The sequence below is a fragment of the Gymnodraco acuticeps genome, unplaced genomic scaffold (genome assembly GCF_902827175.1).
Source record: "Gymnodraco acuticeps unplaced genomic scaffold, fGymAcu1.1, whole genome shotgun sequence".
Classification (NCBI taxonomy): domain Eukaryota; kingdom Metazoa; phylum Chordata; class Actinopteri; order Perciformes; family Bathydraconidae; genus Gymnodraco; species Gymnodraco acuticeps.
In genome coordinates this window covers 2,962,024-2,978,164 of record NW_022990335.1, presented here as the reverse complement: position 1 = coordinate 2,978,164, position 16,141 = coordinate 2,962,024, and the positions used below count along the sequence as shown (strand labels likewise).

General features: G+C 39.8%; 1 protein-coding gene and 2 long non-coding RNA genes across 5 annotated transcripts; 2 read left to right on the top strand and 1 right to left on the bottom strand.

Moving 5' to 3' along the window:
- Nucleotides 1–2,968: 2,968 nt before the first annotated feature.
- LOC117550807 lies at nt 2,969–7,985 on the top strand. 3 transcript variants are annotated; one of them, XR_004569707.1, is made up of 3 exons: nt 2,969–3,031; nt 5,491–5,698; nt 5,815–7,985. It is a non-coding gene; the product is annotated as an uncharacterized LOC117550807 (long non-coding RNA). The 3 variants fall into 3 exon arrangements; XR_004569708.1 differs by lacking the exon at nt 2,969–3,031 and adding an exon at nt 4,337–4,396; XR_004569706.1 differs by lacking the exon at nt 2,969–3,031 and having other exon boundaries at nt 5,157–5,698.
- LOC117550806 lies at nt 3,116–4,880 on the bottom strand. The gene is made up of 3 exons (XR_004569705.1): nt 4,855–4,880; nt 3,636–3,724; nt 3,116–3,218 (listed from the first exon to the last, which is right to left on the bottom strand). It is a non-coding gene; the product is annotated as an uncharacterized LOC117550806 (long non-coding RNA).
- Nucleotides 7,986–11,590: 3,605 nt separating the features above from the next.
- LOC117550775 (trichohyalin-like) lies at nt 11,591–15,566 on the top strand. Its single transcript, XM_034223299.1, has one exon. It carries the CDS (start codon nt 13,047–13,049, stop codon nt 14,805–14,807), a length of 1,761 nt encoding a protein of 586 aa, XP_034079190.1. The 5' UTR covers nt 11,591–13,046; the 3' UTR covers nt 14,808–15,566.
- The last annotated feature ends 575 nt before the right edge of the window (nt 15,567–16,141 follow it).

Sequence of the window (16,141 nt, the reverse complement as noted above, 5' to 3'; positions counted from 1 at the left end):
GCCTTGTGTTGGTTAATCCTTTTTTATGAGGGGCCGTGTATGCCAAAATTCAAACTCACCTCACACACACACTACTGAAAACATCTGACTTTGCACACACACTACTGAAATACTCTCACATTCACTACTGAACACCTCACACACACACTACTGAAAATTAGGCCTCACACACACACACTACTGAAAACATCTGGCCTTGCACACACACTACTGAAATCCTCTCACATTCACTACTGAACACCTCACACACACACTACTGAAAACATCTGGCCTTGCACACACACTACTGAAATACTCTCACATTCACTACTGAACACCTCACACACACACTACTGAACACATCTGGCCTTGCACACACACTACTGAAATACTCTCACATTCACTACTGAACACCTCACACACACACTACTGAACACATCTGGCCTTGCACACACACTACTGAAATACTCTCACATTCACTACTGAACGCCTCACACACACACTACTGAAATCCTCTCACATTCACTACTGAACACCTCACACACACAATACTGAAAATTAACCTCACACACACACTCCTGAAAAACATTTTACTGAAAGGTTCTCAGTAGGGAATGTGCATGTGTTTCACCTATGTGTGTGTGAGGGGATTCTTGCTCTAACGGAAGTCATTCTTGCTGTAACGGAAGTCATTCTAATGTAACGGAAGTCATCTGCTCGTGGTCTCTTTGCTAGCCCCGTTAGCTTCATTAGCTCCAGGCTGCTACTCGGACGTGTTTGTTGTGTTGATGCCTGGTGGAGTATTCTTCATTGAAATATCGCACTTATCTTATGGCTCTGCGGTTCAAACAGACCGTCTATGAATGCAGTTTATTCGGTAAGTGAAATTCAAGCACTTTATTTCTTACTTGTCTTTTTATTCAGCTAACAAGCGAGACGAAGCTACATCTGTGCTAACGATGCTATCCGTAGCATACAAGTTAAAACATAATAGAGAAGTGTAAAACATTAAGAAGGATTATACTGTAAAACATAAGGCTTCTCGGTGAGGTTGGTAAAAATAAGGTCATGCTTGTACATTAGTTAGTTTGCTAGTTAGGTAACTGTAAATTGTTATTGTTAATTTAAAATAGCTATGCTCGACGATGCAGACAGCTAGCGTCACATTAGTGTTGAAGAGCAGAGTACGGTATGAGAAGATTAACCCATAGATTAACCTCACTATAAGATCTGTGTATCTTAAAAATATGAATCTCACATTTCCAGTTGGTTCCAGAAATAACGTTGACGTAGATATTGCAATATGGTTTGTTGAGCTGGAGTTGATTGTTGAAGCTTACTGGTTAACGTTCATCATATTAAACGAACGAACCCAAACGTTGTTGTTTTTATTAATATTATTACCCATACTTACTTAGCATTTTATTATCATTACACTGGAGAAACCGATTTATTGTGGCAGAAGAACGTGAACATGTAATTTAATGCCTGCATTTGAGGACGAAAAATAGCTCAGTCAATGCTTTAGGGACAAGGAAATGATTTGTTTAAATATTAGATATGACGTTATGTGTGCTTCTGTGACAATGAAGCTTATTCATTGCATTACATTTGTTGAAGTTGTTTGTCTTTTACCCTTACGTGTGTGTTACAAATGAATGTGAATATGGCATAGTACAAATATTTAAATTGACTGTCATGAAAAACGATTCTAAAATAAAAAGGACCCCAAAGTGAGTCAGCAAAACTTTCAATAATAATCTAAGGTATTGAGTTTTGGGATGTTACTTGCATACACATCTATAAATGCCTTAAGGTTTCTAAAACATACAATATGTGGTAAATTCAACAGTGGACCCAGCAAAGATTCACATTTTTGCATGATTTTTGTTATTGATTTGTTGCTGTTACTTAATTATACTTTTAATAAATTCAAGTCAATCAATCAATCAATGTTTATTTATATAGCCCAATATCACAAATGTTACATTTGTCTCAGTGGACTTTACAGTTTGTACAAAATATCAGTATGACAATACGACACCCTCTGTCCTTAGACCCTCACATCGTACAAGGAAAAACTTCCGAAGAAAACCCACAGTTTAAAGGGAAACATGGGAGAAACCTCAGGGAGAGCAACAGAGGAGGGATCCCTCTCCCAGGACGGACAGACGTGCAATAGATGCCGTGTGTAAATTGAAAAGATAATACATTTGCAACATAGGTAGTCCAAATGTTTGGAAATGCATGTGTGTATAATAGGAAGATGAATCCACGAGGATATCCATCCAGGACCTATGATCCAGGACCACAGCCACGACTCAAGATCCAGGGAATTTTAAATTCTATCCTGTGTTCTATAGGGAGCCAGTGTAAGGCAGCCAGAACAGGAGTAATGTGGTCCCTTTTCCTAACTCTGGTTAGTACACGAGCTGCAGCATTTTGAATCAGCTGAAGCGACTTGACTGACTTCTTGGTACACCCTGATAATAAAGAGTTACAATAATCCAGCCTTGAAGTAACAAATGCATGGACTAGTTTCTCTGCATCGTTTTGAGGCAAGTCAAGCTTAGTTACATGTGATGGTAGCTATATGATCTTACCTGTGTGCCTCCTCCGCAACCAGACTGTATTCAAACTCTTAAGTACCAGTTCTATCTACTTTAAACAATTAAAAAGACAAAATCAACTACAATTATTGATATACCAATCTTTATTTTTTGGGCCTCTTCTTTTAAATTAAACTTTCAGACATGAGATATTGAAATACAGTAATAGTTTTGTCTATTTAAAAAATAATGAGCCATTCCTTACAGTTAACTTCATATTTCTTATTGTCTAAAGCATTTATGACACACATTTCCCCCTCATATTCACAGTGTGGATCAATTGAGACAGCGTCCAGAGACTTTGGGAGAAACCTCAGCATGACGGATGTCCTGTCTGTGGGTTTGGCTGGAGAGGACTGAGGTGGAGAGGTCTTTCTCTGGGAGGAGGACCAGGCCTGATGGAGGAGGACCGGGCCTGATGAAGAAACCCCCTAACTGCATCTGTGAGCACATACTGGGCTCAGCTGTCACAAACAAATGATGGTCCTGTTTGACTTTGTGTTCACAATAAAAGTGTAGTTTCTTAGTGAATGTCCTGTATTGGTCTTTAATCGGAAATCAGCTATTCATTTTCTTCTTGCCCCTCTGAGAAAACGGTGAGGCAGTTGTGTCCTTCAGGTATGTCCTTTCCTAACAGAAATGACAAGAAACATATGACATTATTGCAGAGCAAGTGTGTTATTTATGAAAGGTTTGTTTATTTAGCGGCTGTAGAAATAATATATTTTTTAAATTTTAATGTGTTTTTTTAATTCATCACTTTGTACTACAAAGATAATCAGATTATGAATGAACAGTCTGCAGTTAATCAACATTAAAATATCTTATTAAATAATATTCAACTACTCGGTTGTCTCACTGCAAGAACCACTTTTACCACGTCTTTTACAGACAATATGTAGAGACAAATGGTAGCAATTCTCACAATGTAAAATAATAATTGCCTTAAATACATTGAAATGTGAAAGCTGATTATAGTTGTTACTTTATCTATTTAAACCAGAACGTTTCTCGATTCTTTGTACAGTATGAAAGGAGTCTTTGTACCTTTGAGTCCATGCTGAAGTTCACTGATGTTAGGAATAGGTCTGTCTCTCGTGGTCAGCATCCTCTGGTCTGTCTGCATCACCTGGAAACTTTAAACAAACAGATGTATATGTAAAGTAACAATGTGTTGGTCATAGACTTTTTTTTACATGCAAATGTCATGTGATAATCTTTTTGTTATCCTTAAAAAAAGTGCTGGATATCAAAGCCCACACACACGTAAGGGTAAAAGACAAACATCTTCAACAAATGTAATGCAATGAATAAGCTTCATTGTCACAGAAGCACACATAACGTCATATCTAATATTTAAACAAATCATTTCCTTGTCCCTAAAGCATTGACTGAGCTATTTTTCGTCCTCAAATGCAGGCATTAAAGGGATAGTGGAAATCCGCGAATTTTGGGTTTAACTTATGTATTTTTATTAAAAAGAAGCATATTAAACAATTTTTTTTTAATTTCATCCGCCTAGTTTCATTTTATTTTCAATTTTACTGCGCCCTCTCAATGAAACGAAATACTTCGGGAATCGTCGGGAATCTTCGGGTGATGACGAGAGCTCAGGAAGACGGGCACAAACAATGGCGGACATTCAATAGCATTTGCATGTGAATAGCCGACCTTTATTATGGTGAATAGATGTGTTTTGTATGGCTGTAGTGCGACAGAAAAATTCTACGTGACACAACGACATTGGATTAACCTTGAGATGCGTTTTTATTCCGTTGAACACAACTTTTGATCACAAATCAAAAAAGGTAAGACGTAATTATTGTAATATTTTTGGAACCGGATGTTGTTTACTTTCTCTTTTCTGGCTGATAGCTCCAGGAATTCGAGGTCTTACAGTGATGATGACATTACATGTGTGGAATCTGTGGAGTCTCAGCTTTAAATCGTATATCTTGTTTGTGCAGTTAAGATAGTAATAAGGGCATTTCTACCGTGTGTTGTGTGTAAAAAAGCGTTAGCATTAGTTAGCATTGTTTCACTCAATGCTAATTCAAAGGCTTGGTATTACCCTTGTGTTTTTTCTAGCTAACAATTGTTCTTATTGTCAGTTAGCGGAGTTTCTTACCTTTAAAAGGGTATGAAACATTAATAGTTTCATAAATGTCCACTGGGGGGACCTTCGGCCTTAACTGGTTAACAATGATTAATATTTGTAAAGGCTACAGGTGATCTTAAGATGCGTGAGCTATGCTTAGGGACCTACCAGTCAAGATTATTTGTGCGTAGGGGTGCATCATCTGGCTCCTGGTCATCCTCGCCATTGCCCATGCCGTGAACCATCACCTCGGGCTCGGGCTCGAACAAATAAGGACGTAATGGTCCATCGTCTGGTTCAATATTGTCACCATCGTCGCTTACTGAACCGGATTCAGATTCAGTTCCTAAAACGACATTTTCGTAGGAAAGCCGAGAGGATGTTTCTGACTCGCTATCATCACTGGATACCTCGTACAATCCTTCTTCTTTGTCTGGTATATTTGCCCTTCCACGTTCATTCTGCATAGACGCCATGGTTTGTTATCGTATCGTCTTCCTACGTTTTCGTCACTTCCGGTTTGGCTGAGTCGAACATTTCGTTTCTAAAAAACTTCGGGGAAGCTGCAATAAAGTGCTTCTAACATGCGTACGGCAATTATTATATTTTTTTAATCAGGTGTGATTGTTTTGGTACGTAATTATGCTTGTATATAAGTTAAAACGAAACTATTTGAGGTTCCATTTCCACTATCCCTTTAAGTGACAGTAACTTTTTTAATTTTCAAAGAAGTTCAACAAAACAAGATTTCAAGAACAATTTTGTACATGTGAATAATAACTGTTGAACATATTGCACATCCAGGTACGGTGGAACTGACTGTGGGTTCCCAGTCCCACAAGACGACTTGGGCCAGTTTGTTCTGGACTCGACCAACAGTCCATGTGGAGACGACCACTTCCAGGAACACTTTGAGAACCTTCAAAGAACGAGTGGTCTAATGCAACCCTTGACCTGGGAGTCTTGTGTTGCGAACTATATAACTATGAAGAACATGGCTAATTTGTAAATTGTAAGCCCAGCTTTCAATAAAGTCCAAAACCAGGCGAATTTTGGATTCCAAAGTCCATGTTGCTTTCAAACTGTTCGTAGGTGCTTGACATTGGTATTTCTATTGTGTTTGAGCAGGTTCTGCCGATTGGAAAGCGAGATGTCCGGTGAAAAAACAATTGAGGTCTCGGCTGGATTCCAGATGGTGGCAGGGTGTTTAATCCTGTTGAGAACATCAGGATGTCACTGAGGAGGAGTCCTGTTCGTTTTTCTGAGAAGAAAAAGTAGTATTACGGTTTTTTGTTTTTTTTAAATATCAAGATTGATAGAACTGCCATTAATAGCTAATTATTTTAAGATGTGAACAATGTTGGAACTCAAATAAACCTTCTTTTTCAAGGAGATAGTCTCTCCAAAATCCCAGCACCCTGGTTTCCTCATGTCGTCTCGAGCTTCCTTTTTCGCTGCTGTGCTGAACCTCAAAGACTTCCTCCAATGTGGCAGAAGTCAGCTCTACCACACAGCACATAAAAGCTCTGAAAACACTTCCATGCTGCTCCAAAGCATGAATCACATCCAAGGCTTCAAGTCCGTCTTTGAATCTAGGAAACATTAGACACAAAGACCCATCAATCTACGATCACCTATCGCCAGGTTAGTAACAATATCTGAAAAAAGTATTAGAACCAATTTTAGATCTACTTCATTTCTTAATGACCTCTGGGTTTTACATGCAGTAAAGTAAATCAATCAATAATCTTTACATATTTCTGTTTCATATTTAAATGTTTGACCAAGACCAATAACATATATTAAATAAAGTCAGAATAACTTCTGTGAAAGTAACTAAACTGATAATAAAATGATCTCCAAATGCAGGATTGTCCAGTGAATCGATAGCTGCAACTCTACCCTTGTAAACCCTCAATCGCCTTGGTATCACAATTGGTCATAGAACGCTTGATTTAGGCTTTTCTTATCTTTAAATGTTTGTTCCGAGCTTCAATACACGTTAAACTGCTTTTAATAATTTTAATGATGTTTTAAATGCAATTTTTGTATTTTCTGAAAGCACTTGGAATTGCTTTGTGTCTGAATGGTGCTAATATAAATGATAACCTTGCTTGAACATCTAAATGGTGATGTGTTTGACTCGATAACAATTAAAATATATTGAACTTAGGTTAAACGGTGCAGAAACATTACCTTCGTCTGGCAAAACGGTAAATGATGTACCACTGCATGAAATCCTTTATGATTGCGTTTTTGCCATCCACACCATCAGGGTACTGCAAGCAACCGGCAGTCTGCAACAAGCTGGAATTTCTGTGGATTGATGCATGTCGTTCCTCCAGTGTAGCTGCGCTGGATATCTAGGGTAGAAAACAATCATAATCCATAAACATAAATCAATATGCTGTCAAACTCGCATATGAAGGACGACCGGTAATTTATCAAATTAAAAATATATATTCTCAATAATTGTAACATCTTCTTTCCCTCCTATGGTGTTCGGTTTACATCTGACTGATTTACTACTCTCATTAAATAGTATCATAAATGTAAGCTTCTTCTTCTTCTTCTTCTTCTTCTTCACTTAATTACCCCAATCATTTTTGACCAGCTGCAGAGGGGAGCAAGAATTATGAATGATACCTAATGTAAGGAGTTGCATTAATCAAAGTGGCAAGATATTAAAGCGTATCTATATCCATGTCATGAAAGGAGGAATATATTTTTAATATTGTTCTAAGATGACAAACTTGTTCTTACTCGTGTACATTTGTTTTCATCAATGATATTTGTAATGACAGTTAGGTATGATAAATAAATACGGCATCATTTCTAATGGTTTGCCATAACGGCTAGCTAACCTGTAGTGTCTCTACTTTAAAGAGTTCTCTCCTGTTGATGTTCAGGTGTATATCAGTATATAGTGTCTCTACTTTAAAGAGTCCTCTTGTAAGGGTTTAGTGTTTTGTCTATCTGTCTGTTGATGTTAATTGCTCTGCTCTCTCTCTCTCCAGGTGTCGGCACTTCCTGTCCGTGTGGCACCTGCTAGGCTGATGGTTGTTCCCGCCCCTAATTGTGTCCACCTGTGTCCCATTACCTAAAGTGTATATTTGGTCCGCCTCTCCCTTTGTCTGGTGTTGGTTCGTCTTGTCTTTTCGTCATGTCCATGCCTGTAGTCCATAGACCTGTTCTTGCACTACCTAGTAGAACCTAGAGATTCTTGGAGAGTCCTAGTAGATCCTAGAAGTTGATTGGAAAGCTTTGTATTCTTGGAAATAAAGAATATTACAAAGCAACAGAATCGAGCATCTGAGTTCTTACGAGCCCATCGTGTCACCTCTCCTGCTGATGTTCAGGTGTATATCAGTATGTAGTGTCTCTACTTTAAAGAGTCCTCTCCTGCTGATGTTCAGGTGTATATCAGTATGTAGTGTCTCTACTTTAAAGAGTCCTCTCCTGCTGATGTTCAGGTGTATATCAGTGTGTAGTGTCTCTACTTTAAAGAGTCCTCTCCTGCTGATGTTCAGGTGTATATCAGTGATGTAGTGTCTCTACTTTAAAGAGTCCTCTCCTGCTGATGTTCAGGTGTATATCAGTGTGTAGTGTCTCTACTTTAAAGAGTCCTCTCCTGCTGATGTTCAGGTGTATATCAGTATGTAGTGTCTCTACTTTAAAGAGTCCTCTCCTGCTGATGTTCAGGTGTATATCAGTATGTAGTGTCTCTACTTTAAGAGTCCTCTCCTGCTGATCTGATGTTCAGGTGTATATCAGTAGTGTAGTGTCTCTACTTTAAAGAGTCCTCTCCTGCTGATGTTCAGGTGTATATCAGTGTGTAGTGTCTCTACTTTAAAGAGTCCTCTCCTGCTGATGTTCAGGTGTATATCAGTATGTAGTGTCTCTACTTTAAAGAGTCCTCTCCTGCTGATGTTCAGGTGTATATCAGTATGTAGTGTCTCTACTTTAAAGAGTCCTCTCCTGCTGATGTTCAGGTGTATATCAGTATGTAGTGTCTCTACTTTAAAGAGTCCTCTCCTGCTGATGTTCAGGTGTATATCAGTGTGTAGTGTCTCTACTTTAAAGAGTCCTCTCCTGCTGATGTTCAGGTGTATATCAGTATGTAGTGTCTCTACTTTAAAGAGTCCTCTCCTGCTGATGTTCAGGTGTATATCAGTATGTAGTGTCTCTACTTTAAAGAGTCCTCTCCTGCTGATGTTCAGGTGTATATCAGTGTGTAGTGTCTCTACTTTAAAGAGTCCTCTCCTGCTGATGTTCAGGTGTATATCAGTATGTAGTGTCTCTACTTTAAAGAGTCCTCTCCTGCTGATGTTCAGGTGTATATCAGTAGTGTAGTGTCTCTACTTTAAAGAGTCCTCTCCTGCTGATGTTCAGGTGTATATCAGTATGTAGTGTCTCTACTTTAAAGAGTCCTCTCCTGCTGATGTTCAGGTGTATATCAGTATGTAGTGTCTCTACTTTAAAGAGTCCTCTCCTGCTGATGTTCAGGTGTATATCAGTATGTAGTGTCTCTACTTTAAAGAGTCCTCTCCTGCTGATGTTCAGGTGTATATCAGTATGTAGTGTCTCTACTTTAAAGAGTCCTCTCCTGCTGATGTTCAGGTGTATATCAGTGTGTAGTGTCTCTACTTTAAAGAGTCCTCTCCTGCTGATGTTCAGGTGTATATCAGTATGTAGTGTCTCTACTTTAAAGAGTCCTCTCCTGCTGATGTTCAGGTGTATATCAGTATGTAGTGTCTCTACTTTAAAGAGTCCTCTCCTGCTGATGTTCAGGTGTATATCAGTAATGTAGTGTCTCTACTTTAAAGAGTCCTCTCCTGCTGATGTTCAGGTGTATATCAGTGTGTAGTGTCTCTACTTTAAAGAGTCCTCTCCTGCTGATGTTCAGGTGTATATCAGTGTGTAGTGTCTCTACTTTAAAGAGTCCTCTCCTGCTGATGTTCAGGTGTATATCAGTGTGTAGTGTCTCTACTGTTAACATTCAGGTAAATGTGTTACCAATTTGTGTTATTTGTTGTGCATGACCGGAAGCCAATAGCGTAACAGGTTAACCTGTGTCTCTCTTCCTTCTTTCTCTCTCTGATAAATACATCTCCTTTAACAGTCAGCATATTCCTGTGGATGAGGAAGGACACCAGTATGCTGTTGTTTACTCCTTGTTGCAGATAGTCAGAACATTACTCCAAGAAAGCTCGAGCTAAGACAACTCGCACAGGAGGCATGGTAGCCGGGCGTCTGCCTAATGAATACATGTAAATGTGAGAAGACGTCGGAATCAATGAGAAGGGATATCAGCCGTAATGCTAGCCGACAGTGGATGCGCCTCACATGCAAATTCTGGTGACTCCGATAGACCAGGCTGTGCACATGGCTGTGGAGTGTGTTGGGCCACAATGGAGCAGATTTGGGAGGCAGAGGAGTGAGGCTGTCTTTGGCAGGTGACCCCGGGTGATGCACACAAGTGGTGGTGCAGTCACCCCTGCCTGTTACCCAGTGGGAGCTGGATGTCAGGTTTGTTGAAGGCTTGTACTCACAGCTTGAATCCCTGTTGATGATCCTTCCCTTTGTGTGGAGCCCAGATAACTCACTGTATTTATTGACTCGCTTTGACATCTACACTCTACTTTCTTCCCTCAGAAGTGAACAGCTTTAAAGGGATTTCCCTTTGGTTTCAGATATCTTCAAAGCTTTAATTAAAATACTTTATAGTTATATGCATCCTAATCTTATGCAGACACATTTTCCTATATTGATGGAGAGCTAGTCTTTATGAACAATAATAAAATAACGATAAAATGGACACATCGGAAATACTAAAATGGAGCCTGACTTACATTTTTTAAATCCATATACAGCATTTCATTAAACAAGTTCTTAGATTCAACCTCTGCAAATCACCCATGAAGGGTAGGCCCCTTTGGCGTAATCCAGAATGTGTCCTTGTATTCAAGTCAAAACATCGCTGCTTTTAAAGAAACAAACAACATATTTTTACCAACATTGAAAATGAGTACAAATATACACAGAACATGATGCTAAAATTGTCCTGCTAGATTCACAGGGACCTGAAGGAGAGCGGAACTTTGCCAGGCTTCCATTTGTTAATATTTATTTTGGATTCAACACCATGTAGCCTGTCATCCTCGCCAACAAACTGGTCACTCAAACACCCTGAAAACCAACACAAGCTCACTACAAGGGTGTTTTCCTATCCCTCCTCCTGTTCATGCTCGATGGTGACTGTGAAAGCATCCATCCAAACTGCCAACTCATTAAATGTGCTGACTACACAGCGCTTCTCTCAGGCTCTGAGCAGGAACACGGTTCTTCTCTATGATTTTAACGTTAAATGGTGCAACAATACAATGCTGGATTTCAATTTCACTCAGAGGTGGTTGGTGGTTGATTTCAGGATGCAGTCCAGACAAGGAGTTGGATGGTGTGAATATCTTGGAATCATCTTTGACATTTGAGCAAAACACAGAAGCCTTATCAAGAAAGCAAACCTGCATCCACATGCTTTCAAGAACTGAATTCCAAAAACCCTTCTACAGTTCTTCAGCGAGTACATTCCGTGTTTCTCCTTCACATGTTGGTTGCCATCACTCACTGTCATAACCAGAAACCGTCTCCATACCACAATTAACACCTGTTCCTAAAACTGGAGTGCACATTACGAAGCCTCATTACTAGCTACCACTGCGTGTGCCTCGCATGTTTTAATGTTGTGAGACTATGTGTGTCATCACAGCGTTAATTTGGCTCTCTGTTGAAAGATGCTGTCACCTCAACAGCGCGCAAGATTCACAGTCACGGAACTTAACAGGTTTGTAGTTCAGATCAAAATGTGGAGCCAGTGCAAAGGTGAGCATGGCAGTGGTGCATAAGTAAACGGAAAGGTAATGAGGAAAGGACCTACAATTTATGCCATGGCCTGAATTGGTATTGCGGGTGGCCTCTAGGTCTGTGAGCAGCAGGGACCATGACATCATGTAGGATAACACCCGTAATCTCCACCCACAGATCCAGATGCCTTCTTTCGTGGTGTAGCCTACGCAGTTTCTCTAGAAATGGGCACAGAGCTCTGTTCATTCCATAAGACCTCCGCTGGACTAAGGATCTCAAGAACAATAATTAGCTCTATCTGGATCTGCCATGTAGTCTTTTCCCCTACTTATTATTTCATTTATCATTATTCTTTTTAATAACGACCTACTTACATTTTAAATATAACTGTACTATCAGCTCAACACTGTTCCATACAGCTATTTGCTTATAATTGTCTATAATTACTCAAGCCTAAAATGGGTTCGCTTTCTTGGATTTATGACGTTTATTGGATAAGGTGAATTGGAAGAGCCAGATGACCGACATGTATTCAGTCCAGTCTATGACACTGTCCTGCAGTGTGGGACAAGGGGTCAACATTGCATTTGTATACACTTTCCCTCTAAACCAGTGTTTGCATATTTTCTTTATTGTAAGATCCCTCTTGTACTAAAAGGGTTTTAACATTACCAGATTGTTTGTTATATAATTGTACGATGAAGCTGTTTTTAATTAGATTCATAACAAATCAATTGCTCACTTTGTGTAAAAGTTCTAATGCTGGGATTGATCATTCCACAACTCATTAGCGACAAAGCCCTACATTTGTGAAACACAAAGTGACAAGTTTAACAGCTTTTAGGGGATGGCAGTGAATCACTAAACTGTCCAGGCTGACTGTACGGCTGCATCTTGTTGGTTTTCAATGAGCTCGCTTCCTTTCTCCCCTTATTATCTCCTGTCTCCCACCGTGAAGTAAATGGGAGGAGGTTAAAAAACGAAAGCACGTAAGTGAAGGACAGAGAGAGGAGACGTGAACAGAATCATGACACCAGTTTCCTTTGGTTGTCTCTTTCACAAACATACATTATACTTAATAAAGCATTTTGATCGTTTACATTTCTTAATATTATGTATTAAACAGAATTGCGTTGCTAGGCAACAGCATGGGTCCATTCTTACTTCCTGTCAGCTGATGCATTCGCTGACATCAGCAAATGGAACCTTCAGATTGATGACATCATCTTGGCCTTGATGCTTTAGAAGTTTGCAGGTCTCAGCTGTGACGGTGAATTCATCAGAGCGTCAGAGCATCAGTCAGAAGGCAGAAGGAACTGTTCCAGCTAGTGTCAGATCATTGCAGAAATAGGTTTTGTAGCAAGCTAACATTAGGTAGACTTGCACGTCTATTTTAACGAGATAATCTAAGTGAACTCCATTTTTGTGGCTTTAATTCAGTTGAACAATTATATTCAGTTTGCTTAACAACAGGTCATTTCATCACCGCAGTAGAGATGGAGATGAACAATAGAGATGAGATGGAAGTCAAGCTCGAGATTCTGCAAAAAGAAAATCAGGAAATCAAGTTGTTGCTGGAGCAGGAAAGGACTTTAAGGAATAAGCTTGAGATTGAAGGCGCTAAGAAGAAGGAAGCGATGCTGAAAGCATATACAGAGAATGCAGCTGAGCTATCTGGGCAAAATGTGAACGTGAAAGTCCAGGAAATTGAGCACAACGTCTTGCGCGTCAACAATGAGGACCTGAACATGAAATACGGAATGCTCCAGAGGTCACACAAGAAGGTCGAAGCAGAGATGGCTGCCTTGAGAAAGGCAAACGCGGGACTCAAACAACTGAAAGAACCCTGTGTTGAAGAGAACGCTGTAGAGATAGCTTCTTTGCGTGAGAGAAACCAGGAACTCCATTTACAAAAGGAACGTTATGTTGAAGAGAACGCTGTAGAGATGGCTTCTTTGCGTGAGAGAAACCAGGAACTCCAACAACAGAAGGAGCGTTGTCTTGAGGAGAAATCTGTAGAGATTGCTGCTTTGCGGGAGAGAAACCAGGAACTCCATTTACAAAAGGAACGTTATGTTGAGGAGAAAACTGTAGAGATGGCTGCTTTGTGTGAGAGAAACCAGGAACTCCATTTACAAAAGGAACGTTATGTTGAGGAGAAATCTGTAGAGATAGCTGCTTTGTGTGAGAGAAACCAGGAACTCCATTTACAAAAGGAACGTTATGTTGAGGAGAAGGATGCAGAGATAGCTGCTTTGCTGAAGGAAAACCAAACACTGAAACAAGAGAAGGAGCATTGTGTGGAGAAGGAGGCGAAGGTGGACAAGAAGGAAAATGAGGTGAAGGTGGAACCAGAAGTGAGGCACAATGTTAAAATGAATGCCCTGAAAATTGAGCAGAAAGTTTTGCGCGGAAACTATGAGGAACTGAACATGAAATATGAAAAGCTCCTCAAGATGCATCAGAATGACAAAGCAGAGGATCTCAAACAACTGGAAGAACCCTGTGTTGAGGAGAAGGATGCAGAGATGGCTGCCTTGCAAAAGACAAACCAGGAACTCAAACAAGAGAAGTTGCGTTGTGTTGAGGTGAAAAATGCAGAGATAGTAGTTTTGCATGAGAGAAACCACGAACTGGAAGAACAGAAGGAACGCTTTGTTGAGGAGAAGGATTCAGAGATAGTCACTTTGCATGAGAGAAATCACGAACTGGAACAACAGAAGGAACGTTTTGTTGAGGAGAAGGATGCAGAGATAGTCACTTTGCATGAGAGAAACCACAAACTGGAAGAACAGAAGGAACGCTTTGTTGAGGAGAAGGATGCAGAGATAGTCACTTTGCATGAGAGAAACCACAAACTGGAAGAACAGAAGGAACGCTTTGTTGAGGAGAAGGATGCAGAGATAGTCACTTTGCATGAGAGAAACCACGAACTGGAAGAACAGAAGGAACGCTTTGTTGAGGAGAAGGATGCAGAGATAGTCACTTTGCATGAGAGAAATCACGAACTGGAACAACAGAAGGAACGCATTTTTGTTGAGAAGGATTCAGAGATAATGACTTTGCTTGAGAGAATCCGTGAACTCCAACAAGTGAAAGAACGTTGTGTTCAGGAGATAGCCGCCTTGAAAACACCACGGTGGAGAAGATTCATTAATTTCCTTTCTTGTATCGTCCCAGATGTCCCCGACGACTACCAAGAAGGCAGCCTTGACAGTCAAACTTTAGAAAATATGATAAACAACAACAGATTTTAGTAAGACATAAAAACATTTCCAGAACAGACTAAAGCTCAAAATGAGTGAGCAATAACATATAATAACATTCAGTCAGGATATATATTTAAACAGTTAACATTTATTAGATCAATTTATTAAACATCAACAAAGGTTCCAGAAGATACTTAAGCGGCTAGAGTATCATTAGTATAGTATAGTAGTAGTAGTAATAGTAGTAGTAATAGTATAGTTTTTTTTTAGGCTAGAGTCTAGCCTCTAGGGGCAAAACAATTACCTTCATTTTAAAATTCCTTCGCTTCTAGCACTCCTAAAAAACAGGAAAAGGGTAGCTAAATAAAGATCTGGTTAAATTTAAAAGGTCACCCAGAACATACTGTAGGCGATTTCAAGCCATTACAGTTAAAAAAAACCCTGATCCATTACGCATACAAATAAATCCAGTAGAGACTTAAGCGGCTAGAGTATCGTTAGTATAGTATAGTAGTAGTAATAGTAGTAGTAGTAGTAGTAGTAATAGTATAGTTTTTTTTAGGCTAGAGTCTAGCCTCTAGGGGCAAAACAATTACCTTCATTTTAAAATTCCTTCGCTTCTAGCACTCCTAAAAAACAGGAAAAGGGTAGCTAAATAAAGATCTGGTTAAATTTAAAAGGTCACCCAGAACATACTGTAGGCGATTTCAAGCCATTACAGTTAAAAAAAAAACCTGATCCATTACGCATACAAATAAATCCAGTAGAGACTTAAGCGGCTAGGGGTGGCCAACCCGCGGCTCTCGAGCCGCATGCGGCTCTTTGCCTAGTTTCATGCGGCTCTTCAGTTCATATCGAATTTTATATGTGTGAGTTTGGGGGAGAGACACTGACTCCTGACTAGTGTTGCACGGTGTACCAATACTTGAAAGGTACCGCAATACCCTGCCGTTAAAAACGGTACGATTCCTCAGTTTCATTAGTAACGGTACTTTAAGAATGACGGAGAAAAGTACTCCGGTGAGAAAGCGCTGTTTAATAAGAGCCGTGTGGGTTCAGCGCTCTGCTTCCACTCCCTGCACTGCAGCCGTGCCTGCAGCCCCTCCCTTCTCAAGCACGTTCTAAGTCCCTCCCCTCTCTCGTGCATGTGCTAGCTGCCAGAGCATGTGAGAAAACGAGAAGCATGGCTGCAAGTGGGAGTGCAACTGCCGCTGCGCCTCGGCCTGTCTGTAAGACATGTATTAATTTTATTTAATACGAATTCTTGTCATTTATTTTATTTATTGTTCTCATTGTTTAAAAGTTTGTGTTATGGTTCTGGTGTGAAATAAAGCACAATAATTACATTTAAGACTGTTTCCCTTTTTTTAAGAAAAGTATCG

Excerpts from the sequence above, each read along its gene's own strand:
- LOC117550775 (XM_034223299.1), top strand. The coding sequence starts at position 13,047 with ATGGAGATGAACAATAGAGATGAGATGGAAGTCAAGCTCGAGATTCTG.